This window comes from Ischnura elegans, chromosome 4 (assembly GCF_921293095.1).
Source record: "Ischnura elegans chromosome 4, ioIscEleg1.1, whole genome shotgun sequence".
NCBI classification, from domain to species: Eukaryota; Metazoa; Arthropoda; class Insecta; order Odonata; family Coenagrionidae; genus Ischnura; species Ischnura elegans.
Window position 1 is genome coordinate 34,661,189 of NC_060249.1, and position 12,466 is coordinate 34,673,654.

The window sequence follows — 12,466 nt, forward strand, 5'->3', positions numbered from 1 at the left end:
AATAAACAGGAGCAAAGTATAATATATGGACAGAACGAAATAAATTTATTTTTCCTCCTTTCACAAAATATATCTATTATATAATTTGATATTATCTTATATTTGACATTACTGTCAATCACGACTATTTACAATATAAAGAGTGTTAGTATCAAATAAAAAAATGAAGCACCCAGTGATAACCATTTTCCCTGATCTGGACATGAATCATCCTTCAGACAAAATAATTGGTAAATAACAATTCAACATTCCTCTCATTTTCAAATTTGACAATTACTAATATTTGGCAAATCCTAATTATATAAAAGAAGACACCAATTTAAGTTTTTTCAATAGTTTCTACCCAAAATTACAATTACCGCAGAAAAAATAATACACTTCCATCCCTTGATATGCTAACGATAAGATATTATGATGTATCCATTAATATAGATTGGTGCAAGAAACCACACAAATCAGACAGATATGGTTTTATATTTTCAATCTCATCACCCTCTTAAACATGAATTAAATATAAAGCTCTAAATTTGAGTGATAAAGTTTTCTACAAAATAGCTTAAACTAATTGAGGATATTCTGAAAGAGAAACTGATTACTTCACGCAAATATGTGTTCACATTATCAAGATTCATTAAATAAAATAGATTTATAAAATGCAACAACATCCCCATACCGTGGAATCATCTATATGGGTAAATTATCTGAACAAATTATATGAAACTATAAAAAAAATAGATCATAGAATTGCAGACAAAAAGCATAACACTCAAAACAAGCTTCTTTACACAAAAATGAGATCAGACACCCCTAAAAGATCTAAAAAGTAATATAAAACATAAAATACCATGCCTCAACTATAACAATTGCTACATAGGACAGACATTATTGTATGTAATTAATAGAATTTCCCAAAACAAATCATCCATTAAAATATTTTATACAACCATGTGCCCTTGCAAACCACAGTTTAAACAATATCCATACTTTCAGCTACGAAAATACTGAAATTTTAGATACTGACAATAATTTCACAAGTAGAGTTAAAGAAATGGTACATATTTCCAAAAACAAAAAGGTTGTGATAAAAGATCAGACATCAACAATTTCAGAAAATTAATTATTATTTAATTTATGAAAATTGATGGGTACCTAACTATGATCTGTATTAGCTAAGTTACCATCAATAAATCCAAATAATTGCAAAAAAGGGTGCGTCAAAAATCTGGTCTCTTCTTTTTAATTAATTTACAACTGAAATTTTTTTCTTTTATATTTTATTACTGTAAAAAACCATTATTATAACCTTTCATGCCATTTATGTATCAAAATTATGTACTCATATTCATTCATACACATTATTCATTCGATGAAGATGTATAAAGGCACTGAAAAGTTGGCAAATATTTGAATTTAAAATTCTTCAAGACCTATACTCCAAGATACTGAATCAACACAACAACAAAACTGTTGTCAAAGCAACACTTGCAACATTATGCTAGCTGATTGTGAGTAGCAGAAAGTTCATGCGATTGAAAATGGGCCAAACATGTAAGAACAGATTTCATTTTTTAACTATAAAACATTCTCATTATGATAAGTTTATTTTTTAAATTTATTTCACTCAGTAAAGATAAGCACCCCAATACTTATAAAAGGAATTATGGATAAATCTCAAAGCAATCTGTATAAAAAGTCATCAGTTATGAAATACGTCAAAAATCATAATGACAGAGCTGGAGATCCCCTGAAAAATACTAATTAATGCAATTGCTATTGCTATTTCTTTTTTCCAGCGAAAACTACTCCCCAGAAATAATCATTTAAAAAACAGTGAACGCAATGATACATACTTCATGTGGAAACTATATGTCAACTTCTTGTAAAAAATAAGTCAAGCTCTGCTGGGAGAATATAATTATATATATAATACCTTTCTTCACTTTTCTAGGCTGCGGCGTGAGGAAGATAAAAAATGAGAACAGTGAGGAAGAACCATACGTCTTCGCAAGATTTGGAGTGCGCCGCACACCCTCATATCCCTTCACAGTTACTTGGCCCCCACCACCGCAACCAAATCCTGCCCTTTCCCCACCTCATTCCCCCTCACTTTCCACCCTCTCCTAACCCAAGTCCCTTCCACAGTAGCATGATCAACCTTGGGTTGGGTTGGGTAATATTTCACTATTGGATTCATTTAAAAACAAAATTGTTACTGAGGTAGGTAGCTCACAGTTAAATTTCCTTATTACCCTTCTTTTATATCTATCTCTTGCTGATTCCTTTGGTGGAAGTAAATTTTAACGTTCAATAATTATCGGTAGGAACGCCTCTCATTAAGTAAGCTTCAAATAGGAGGAAATGTATATGCCTCAAATGGTATTAGTAGCTACATGATTGTAGATGTACCCCTTAATTTTGTTGAATTAAGCAGCCAAAATATCAATAAAAAAACAATATATTTCCATAAATAATCTTGCAATGGAGGTGCTTCCATACCTCTGGTCATTATTATTTTTCTGGGAAACCATTGATCACAAGATACAAATTAGCCTGTCTGTTGTATTGTTGTGAATTGTAGTATGCACATGGTTCAAAAGCGAGTCACTATAACTAAAGCACAAGCACATAAAAAGAAAACCTCACGTGGGAAAAATTAAGATTTGGAGCTTTCGAAGCAGTAGCTTCTTTCTCCACACCTGAGGAGCAAATGGGAAGCAGGAAAGGAGTATGTTAGACAAGGGAAAGGGGAGAGAAGGGGGGTTATGGAGAGGGGGTAAGCAGCCAGTGTACAACCCGGGGATGCTATTGGCTTACAGATGCCAAGTGCATGCAGATTTGAGGGGGTGGAGGTTGAGGGCAGAGTCAAAGGGGGGGAGGGATGCAATAACTGATACTTTGAAACATTCATGAAAGAGGGAGTCGTGGGTACTGGGAGAGATGCATGGGGGGATTATGGACAACAGGAGAGACGGTGATTATTTATTCTGAGGTTCAGGGGGGTGGTACATTGGCCTACATAGAAAGCAGGGCAGAAGTTGCAATGAAGGAGGTAAATTATGTTGCTGGAAGTACAGGTGGTGGAGGGCAATATCATATCGGGAGGCATTTAACTTTGGGGAGGAAAGAGGCTGGGGGTGGAGAATATATCTTAGAGGTTTTACATCTAGGACCGTTTTACGGTAAGGGTGGGGTGGTGGCGACTAACAGGGATTTTTGAAGTTTGAAAATGGTATGTACTTAGATTTGATGATCCCTCATAGGTGATCCAAGGAGTAGAAGGGAAAATCTTGGAGGTGGGTTTGTGGTTAGAAAGAATGGGGTACAAGTCCTTCAGGATATCCTGTAGGACATGAGCGCCAGGAAAGTAGGCGGTGAGCAGAGATGAGAGCAATTTTTGAAATAAACTGTTTTCAAAACTTTGAGGTGAACAAAACAGCAAATTCTATATTTTATTGAATTCACTGTGGAAACTTGGCCATCTTCTTATCCAAAAAAAAGTCAGCCACAGATCGGGAAATAGAATTAATAATAATTGATATTGGTCTTCTCTTTCCCAGGTAACGGCTTTTCGAAGAAAAAGGAGAACGATATTGAGGAAGAAGCACTTGTCTTCCAAAGGTTCAGAGAGCCCCGAGCACCCTCATATCCATTCACAGTTATTTGGCCCCCACCTCTAACTGGTGGGACTGCTGCTAGAATCTATGATAGAAAAATTCAAGCCACTCAGAATGAAAACAAAGAATTCTACCCCAGCAGTGAAAACAATATGAGGAATAAAGAACATGAGTGAAGACAATTAAACTTTAAGGGCTAATGGAAATTTGTCATTGATGACGAAAGGACAGATTAGGGAAAAGTGAAAGATCCATCTTAAAAGGGTTGCAGCTATACCCCAAGTTCTCTGACATAACACATAAACCTCAGACTTGTGTTGCGTCTGGTCTTGCTTGGGCCAAGAAATAAAGTATGAATTAAGTGTACCCAAAAAGTTAGGGACTATTAATAAACAAAACATGAAACTTAAAACACCAGGTGGTCTTCAGAACCATTTGTAGCAACCTGCCAGGACCGCTCATTGAATGATGCATAACTGGTGCAAGTAATGGATCTTCCCAAAATAAGGGTAGAGGTTGAAAATATGAGAAAAGCCTTGCCAATGCCTTACATCTGCTTCAAGAGCACTATGACAGTCTCTGCTCCTCCTGAAGTCCTAGCATCTAAAATTAAAGGAGCCAGTCCATCATGATACCTTGTTCTTATATCAGCCTTCCATTGAGGAAAAGTATAACAACAATAGCTCTTCCCATCACCCAGAGGAGAGGGCAGCAGCTCTTCTTGACACGAGTGAAGGTGGAGACCACAGTAGCAAATACCGCAACACTTACATAACTGCAGGAATGGTAATATTTACTTTAATGGCTGTATTACTGCAATGTGGAATGCTAGGGGTAACCACCACATAATTATCCCAAAGAGTTACAGCTACTCCAAAATGCTATATGCAAAATGCAAACAGCTATAAACATAAAAGACATGATGGCAGTCTCTTGACTAAAATATTCCAGAGGTTTAACTTTCAGCACAAAGTAAACCAAATATTTAGCTGATATAATGTAATGAGTGGTTTTCCAAACAAAATATCAGTACAGGCAGGCAACCCATATGCCACCCGATCTCTCCCCACAAAAAAATTCAAGCTATGTGCCTGTAAAGGTAGCACACTAGTTTAGGAAAAATCTATTACAGTAGTTTAAGACAATGGCACATTTGCAAAATGCAACTTCAACCCACTTTGAAGCGGCATTAAATAAAATGAGAGGTATACATTCATAAAGGCCACCAAAATCAATATGACACTAGGACCAAATTGTTTATTGAATGTGCCAAAAATTAATTGGATATTTTAGGTGAGGCGGTGGAGTAGTACTGCATCGCTAACTAGTAAAACATTTGTTTTCATCTTTTTCCAAGGTAAAACTTTAAAACTGGCTTCATCTCCTATGCAATAGACCTCAAATTATATAGAAAAGTAACCTCCCAGGTTGAAAGAGTGTTCAGGATAGCCTTTAGATGCTCAGTAATTGGGGGAGTTTAGTTTTGTATATTCATGTGGGAGCCAGTGAAGCGATGAAATGTTCGGACAGGTTCACAGTCCAATGCAATTAAATTAGGCAGTACATGAGTAGGATATTATTTTTGGAATTATTCATCCACATGAGATATCAAGGAGAGAAGAAGAAACATTGGCAACCTCTAAATTTTGATGGTAAGGGATACTAAAAACAATTCTTCTAACAGTCACAACACACAAAAGTTTTCATACCATGGCAATATATTATTGACTGCTCTGAAAAAAAATGGGCAACAAAAAATTGACCTCCAAAACATCCACTCTTTTCTGTCAAGACAATTGAAAATTTTCTCTGATAATCCTCAAAGGTGGATAGGTACCAAGGAGCATTCATGTCAAGGATTTTGCAGCTGAAAAACCAGCTTGGTGTGAGCAGTGACCACAGAAGAATACACAGCTGTCTTCTAAGGACTGAACAGGACCTTGAGAAGTCTCCTGAGAGTCAACTCCGGGTACCAAGGATTAAACGCAAAGATGCCTCCAAATATAACCAGATAAATTCATGTACCATATTTCTCCCAATTAAGTCCCCTAATTGTGAGGATTCAGTTTTAGGAAAAAAATTTAAAAATGCATGGGAATATAGTCCCACATTTACTTTTACCACAGCAATTTTTGGAAAAAAGTGGGGACTCCTAATTAGATAATTACAGTAGCATAATAAATTTAGCCTAGGTTTATTTATTTAGCCTAAATTTATTTTATTGAGGCCCGATGGAGAGAACATTGGGCTATTGATTGAAGGAATTTGAATCCTAGGTGAAGTCCTTGGATACCCCAAATAAAAATCTTTGATATACAATTTGGCTTAGGAAAAGGAACTGACACCCCTGCCCTGAATGTGTAAATTTAATATACATGTGGCTTATTTTGGAGTGAACTTAACCTTCCAAACCATTAGGGGGAACATACATTATCCTAAGGTTGAATCATAGAGTGGGATTACTTCAATTCATTGGGGTCAATGCAGTGGGGCACACATATGGGGGCGCACGCCCCCCTCCCTTGCGGGGCCACCCATATTGCCAAACATTGCAGAACCACAATTGTAACTTTTTTAAGTCATTAGATGGCATTGTCTTGTATACGTGTATAATCAGTGTAATTTAAACTTTCTTAAACTTTGCATGTAACTTCATTAATTTTCATTACGATAAAAGTATAGGTAGCACAAAATATCATTTATCATCCCCCTTGAGTTTTTCCTGTATCCACTGCTGGGTCAATGTGTGTCCAGATGAATGTCCAGGATACTCACCACTCAAATGCCATGGATATCAATGAAATTTTGAGCCAACAATTACAAACCTTTCACTTGAAAAATTTTAAAATGTTACGTTTTAAGAGCGACACAGTGAACATAATATTAGAGCCATACTATATTCCAGGTCCGATAGAAGCGATAAATTACAAGAGATATTTTGTCGAACGGATAGATATGGGAATTCGTTTTTCCCCCGAACCATAAAGGACTTTAATAAACGCTAGTCCCAACCTCGTTAGAACACTTCATTTTTTTTAGTTGTAAACGGCTGGTGTCCTAACACCCCCTGCCAAACGCCTTTTAGGCGGCTCGCGGGGTATTATGTAAATGTACACTTTTGCAACATACAGGCAGGAGAAAATTGAGTCACAAATTTATAAACCTGGATAGCTGATGCCAGTAGGTACTAAAATTACTAATGATATTTAAGTCAAAAACACACCATTTTTAAACTAGAGAAAATTTGACCCAAGCGCTCTGATTAGCCACGAGTTTCTTCTGTTGCTAGATACTCATGACTTCAAATGCTTTGCCTGCCTGTGAATTCAGGGCATCCGGCAACGCAGCAAATATGCAGCCAATTGTAGTGCTTGGCTAAAAGTTTAAAAATGGTGCAAGTTCAACCAGAGCATCATCATTAATTCTGATTCCTATTGGCACTGATATCCAAGGTTTAAGTTTTTTCACATAATATTTTCCACTCTATATGATTTCTCAGATATGGTTTCTCATTTATTTGACCCTATATTGAGGGTCAAATTGAGTTTGACCCTATTTTTGAAACTATGAGACATATTTGGCGAACAGACATGGAATGCCAATATTATGAGCAAATTTTGCTACACCACTCCACAACATAATATCTATTCCCTGATGCAATTTACATCATTTGGTGGAAAAGGGTCAAAACACAAAGACTTTGAAAAACATAGAAATTAGGATAGATATATTAGAGGAAATAAATTTGAGATGCTAGTAATATTTTCATAATAAATATATTTGTAGGGATGGACAGATCCATGATTTCTTTCGGATACAGATCTAGATGAGATCCTTGATTTTAGGTGTCGATCTTTGGATATGTTTATATAAATGCATTTCTAATTACCTGCTACAAGACTTTCAGGCATTTTCTCATAAATAAGTCTGAGATGACCACTCAGAGAGAGGAAGGCATTAAAAGTGCATGAGAGAGAGGTGGAGGGCAATGAGGCTACAAACACAGGAGTCAAGGAACGAACATGTTTCATCTTGAAATTTTGCAACGTCATTGCTTCCAAAGCAAAGCAGTGCGGAGAAAAAATTCAGCAGTGAAAAAAGAAAAAAAGCAGTGAAAAAAGTCATTTATGCAGTGGCTGTTCCAGACCATCTCATCTCGATTTCCTTATCAGGTAAAGTGCTTATTCCACTGACATTCATATCCCATTCAACCATCCTCATGTATTAGGCATTTTTCTAACCAAATGTAACCTTACCATTTTTCTGAAACATCAAAAAGTGTCTATTGTTAGGGTCTATCAGACTACCGTTACAGAAAAAGACCCTCTGGAAATTATTGTAAATTATTATCAACAAACAACATTCTTCCAACTACTTCAAAGGTTATATAACTAATAACTTCAGGCTTTACTTTGTGAAACCTCTCCATATTGGAATTAAGGAAATAAAACTTTGTAAGGTTCACTGATTGTTTAATTAAGGGCACGACCCGGGTTTCGTAACTTAGTTACATCGTCAGGTGACTAAACCTGCATGCATCATACATTTATACCCACCAACTTCAAAGGTTATTTGATTTCATGAGGCGGTGGTCATTTGAAGGGATTGATGATCAAAGGGAATTATGAAGTACTAAAGGAGGATTGAAAGGAGGCCCTGCTTATTATATCACTATTGGAAAAATTCATTTAGATGAATGGAGCACAATGGGGAGAGGGAAGGGAACAAGGCCACATATAAGACTGCTTGTTTCAGCATAACATCTGTACATGCTCCACATCAACATTCTTTCATTACCATCTTTGGCTATTATTTTCCACAAGACCCATGGCTCAATTCAATTCTTTCTAGTTAACTCAAAGCCCATTGATTTTTATATGCTCCCTTGATTCCTGATTGTAAGTTTTTATAACCTTCTCCTAACATCTTTCCAATCATCAGTTAACACAATTCTGTTACCTTCAATATCTACGATAATCACGGCAATATTAAGGTCAGCTTTATTATTTTATCTGCACTAGCTTAAAGATTGAATTCCATGTAAAAATCACATAACTTATGAAAAATGCCATTGAATAAAATTATTTTAAAAAATCACTTTACTTCTGGATCAAAAAACATTTTGTACAAGCCAAATACTAGAAATGAAGCAAACATCAAAATGACAGCAATAGTAAATGACTTTGTGTTCTCTTTTTGTAGCCTCTTCATTTGTTCATTGTGTTCTGACAGACTTTTCTTTACCTCCTCTAGCTCTTTTTCCATCGATTCCCTGAAATAAAATGGAATTGAAAGTTACATTCTTGGCTTTTCTCTAAAAAAATTGTGATATCATTTTTTTAATTAACCAAAACTGTGTATTTCTATAATAAAATATGCTTGCCTCAAACATACTCTGAGCATGCAATCCCCCTTGTTAATTCAATACAATGTTAGCGAAACCCAAGCACACAATCATGTTTTAATTAGAGATATGATTTTTCAATTAATAGCAAAGGTTCATTCCCAAGGAGCTATCCAAAGCAGGAAACACACATTTGCTGTTGGAGTGAAGTAAAAAGACTTGGGGAAGATCTTTTTCAAACAAAGTAATGCAGAGTCACATAAGAATATGAATATAAATCCAAAACAAAATTTTTATATAGAGTAGTACATAATTATTTACATCTTGAGATAGCGCAAATAAATATTTCATGGAGGAAATCTCCTTGTTTACGTCAGTGAGAGAGGAATAAAAGTCAAAATATGATTTCAAAAGCATCAGAGAAAAATATAACTGGGGCATGTGACAAAGAGAGCAAAGGCTGAACATTAAACAGTAGCTTAAAATGTATATTTTTAAAGCTTATATGCATAATTTTAAAAGTCTCGAACAAAGGCTTTCAAAGGCTCAAACAGAGCATCATAATGAAAATTTGGCAGATCTTTTGATTTTTTTAAATTTAATTACTCTTTATTTCTTTTTGGGTGCCTTCATACCTCTGCCCTTCACGGCCATGGGATGAATTTCCAGGGGTTATATTACTGTATGCACACTATATCTTCAGCAATGAGATAGCAAGGCTTCCTGCATCCATTCCAAGGGGTTTTCAAGTCATACTATCACGAAGACTACCTATTACCTGGCTTCACCCTTTCATATATCATCACATGGGTGTACCTATCATGGTATTTATTCCAGTACTTCCATCGCTAAATGTTAGTAATAGCTAACTATAGTTTATTTATTCCTTTTGGAGATAATACAACAATCGTAGCATGTACCACAAATTTCTTTCCTAATTTCAGTCAATGACCACTACGTAATAATAACCAGATAAAAACCCAGGGGTGACTAAGATTGCTGCCACAGCAGCTCTAGGGGTCATGGGAGCCCTCCACTGCAACAATTGCAACCCGAGTGAAAGGATAACACGAACAATAAATGAATATCAGGGAAAGTATATGGTAAGCAAAGTTAGCATTAATGAGTAGAGAGGAGTTGATGATAGGATAATTCTGCAAGAGTGTAAAGAAATGGCTGGCAAAGAGCTTGATATGGAGCAATTTGCTGGGCTCGGTGGCGGCAAGGTAAAGGTCATACATTCAGCCCTGAGGATGAGCCCCGAGTCGGGGCTTGAAACGTTGGCCGTTATGGATAAATTAATCTGGTGGGAATACCAAGAAGAGTTTACCCACAAGAGGCCACAGGTTTGAGTCCCACCCTAGTCCCTGACGTAAAAAGCAAATAAATGCTAATTTCGGTGGTATGGGAATAAATAAATAAAAAATATCGCTTGACAAAGTGGGAACATGGATCTGAGGCAATCGGATGAGAATAAGCTGGAGGTACTGCATAGAAAAAATTACTTTGTATGCAGTCATGAGCACAGGTGCAAAGTTATATATACCCCGGATGAAATTCACCATGGAATATCATTTGGCTTAGCCAGGATTCAAACCAGATTGCTAGTCAGGTATGCTACCAGTTACACAACTAAGCCATCTTCTTGCAAGGCAAATCTCAGACTGGGTCAACCGAGTCTCAAGTCCACACTGTGACATAGAAGATTCAGCTCGTGTTTACTAAGCCACTGTTGAAGAATGATCGCCTCTCAGTCGCTTTTCTGCGACGGATTTTTTCCAAAGCATCAAATAAAATTCAATAGCTAAAGAACTTCACCAGTCTTCATAAACACTATATGAGAAACTGTTAATGCTCACTTTCAACATGTTATACTAATAAAATTTGACATACATATCGAATATTTTATGAAGATAAAGGTCTGCCAAACATTAAGAAACTGAGCATCATCAAAAGAAGAGGACTCCAACTCCTTCAAGGCTCTTATCATCCCATATCGCAGGTGCAAGTTAATTTTTTTTTCTGGATTGGGGCTAACCTGAAGTATTATTGCTCTGACTCTAAAGTGTTCGGAATGCCAATGCCTTATAAAATGTATCTCTCAAGTTGAGAGCGATTAATGCAGGAACCAAGAATTAGGTTCCTCCCAAAAAGACCTCAAACCTATCTTTCTATAACTTAGGAAGCCAGAACCTCGAACCATCTCATAACACTGACTGCCTCGTTTAAGAAATAAATAATTGTTTTTTACTTATCTTACGTATTAGAAGAAAAACAATTTTCATGACTTCATGTAATCTATTTCCCCTCTTCCACAGCTGCAATAGCAACTTTTGGGCCCTTTACTCAAACATTAATTGGCTAAGACCATTACCAGCCAACAAATCATACATTTATCAATGTGTTTATATAATTGTGAGAACACGACTGAGGCTCCTTCACCACTAAACATTAAGTATGAGACAATGAATAAAATAATCTCGTAAGTATTGCCGCAGATGGAAGTTTATCACATCACATGCATCTCATGTTGGTAAACGCCACTGATAATATTCATCAGAGTAAGATCAAAACCCACAGAAATTAACCAATGACTACTTTCGAAGTTCAGGTACATGCTATTCCAGGATTATTACAGTAAATTATCGAATAAACATATATATAGTTAGGGCTTTATCACTAGTCACCAACATGAGTTCCACGACGACGTTTTACCTTAAATCCGTAGACAGATGTAGGGATTTCAAATTTTTCTCCAACACTTCGGCTCGATAAGATATACTTTTCAAGGTGTCTTGAACTTTCTGCATCTATTGAGACGTAATGAAATCAGGTAAATTAGGACCGCAATATCGCAATTTTTAAAAATTAAACACGGGTGGCACAGAACTGCCACGCATTTACCTCAGACATAATCGTAAGGGGCTTATCTTTTCCCATTTCGGCTGAATGGTAGTAATTTCTTTAAGCAACCAATGTTTAATTTCTTCTCTTAAAATACCAAGGAGGGCAATGCGATAACGAATCATGTAAAATTACATCTGGAACTTTTGAAGAACCGCATCACCGCATCGTCGCTTGTTTAATCACAACCACCTCCAACCCCTCCAACAGGTAGCAATTGAATTTAGTTAGTCATTTGTTTGCGCGAGTTTCAAATACAGATTCAGAGAAAGGGTTTTTTACTGAATGCAAAAAAGTCCCAATTCTTTATTACTTAAACAATTAAATGTTTCGCATGAATTTTTATGAAATGTAGCGTTTATTAAGATTCTTTTAATGATATCGTGTTTGCGATAAGATCCGATTTATCTTTTTACCGTAACTCCGACGAACTGACGTAGCTGTAAACCCTTTTCAGTCCTCACTACTATCAGCTAAAACACTTACGTCTAGGTTTCTCTGATCATTATTTACTACTCTCTCTTCCTTTTTAAAGTAAAGTAGTTTTAAAGCCTAAATATTGAGAAAGAGGGAACCATATCCCTCTTCTTAATCGCTCAAATGT

General features: G+C 36.2%; 1 protein-coding gene and 1 long non-coding RNA gene across 2 annotated transcripts; one reads left to right on the plus strand and one right to left on the minus strand.

The window, feature by feature from the left end:
* The first annotated feature begins 1,115 nt into the window (after positions 1 to 1,115).
* Positions 1,116 to 3,982, plus strand: LOC124156848. Its single transcript, XR_006864407.1, has 3 exons — positions 1,116 to 1,548; positions 1,949 to 2,217; positions 3,558 to 3,982. It is a non-coding gene; the product is annotated as an uncharacterized LOC124156848 (long non-coding RNA).
* Positions 3,983 to 8,698: 4,716 nt separating this feature from the next.
* On the minus strand, positions 8,699 to 12,089 carry LOC124157256. The gene is made up of 3 exons (XM_046531828.1): positions 11,863 to 12,089; positions 11,674 to 11,768; positions 8,699 to 8,886 (listed from the first exon to the last, which is right to left on the minus strand). Exons 1-3 carry the CDS (start codon positions 11,896 to 11,898, stop codon positions 8,709 to 8,711), a joined length of 309 nt encoding a protein of 102 aa, XP_046387784.1. The 5' UTR covers positions 11,899 to 12,089; the 3' UTR covers positions 8,699 to 8,708.
* Positions 12,090 to 12,466: the final 377 nt, after the last annotated feature.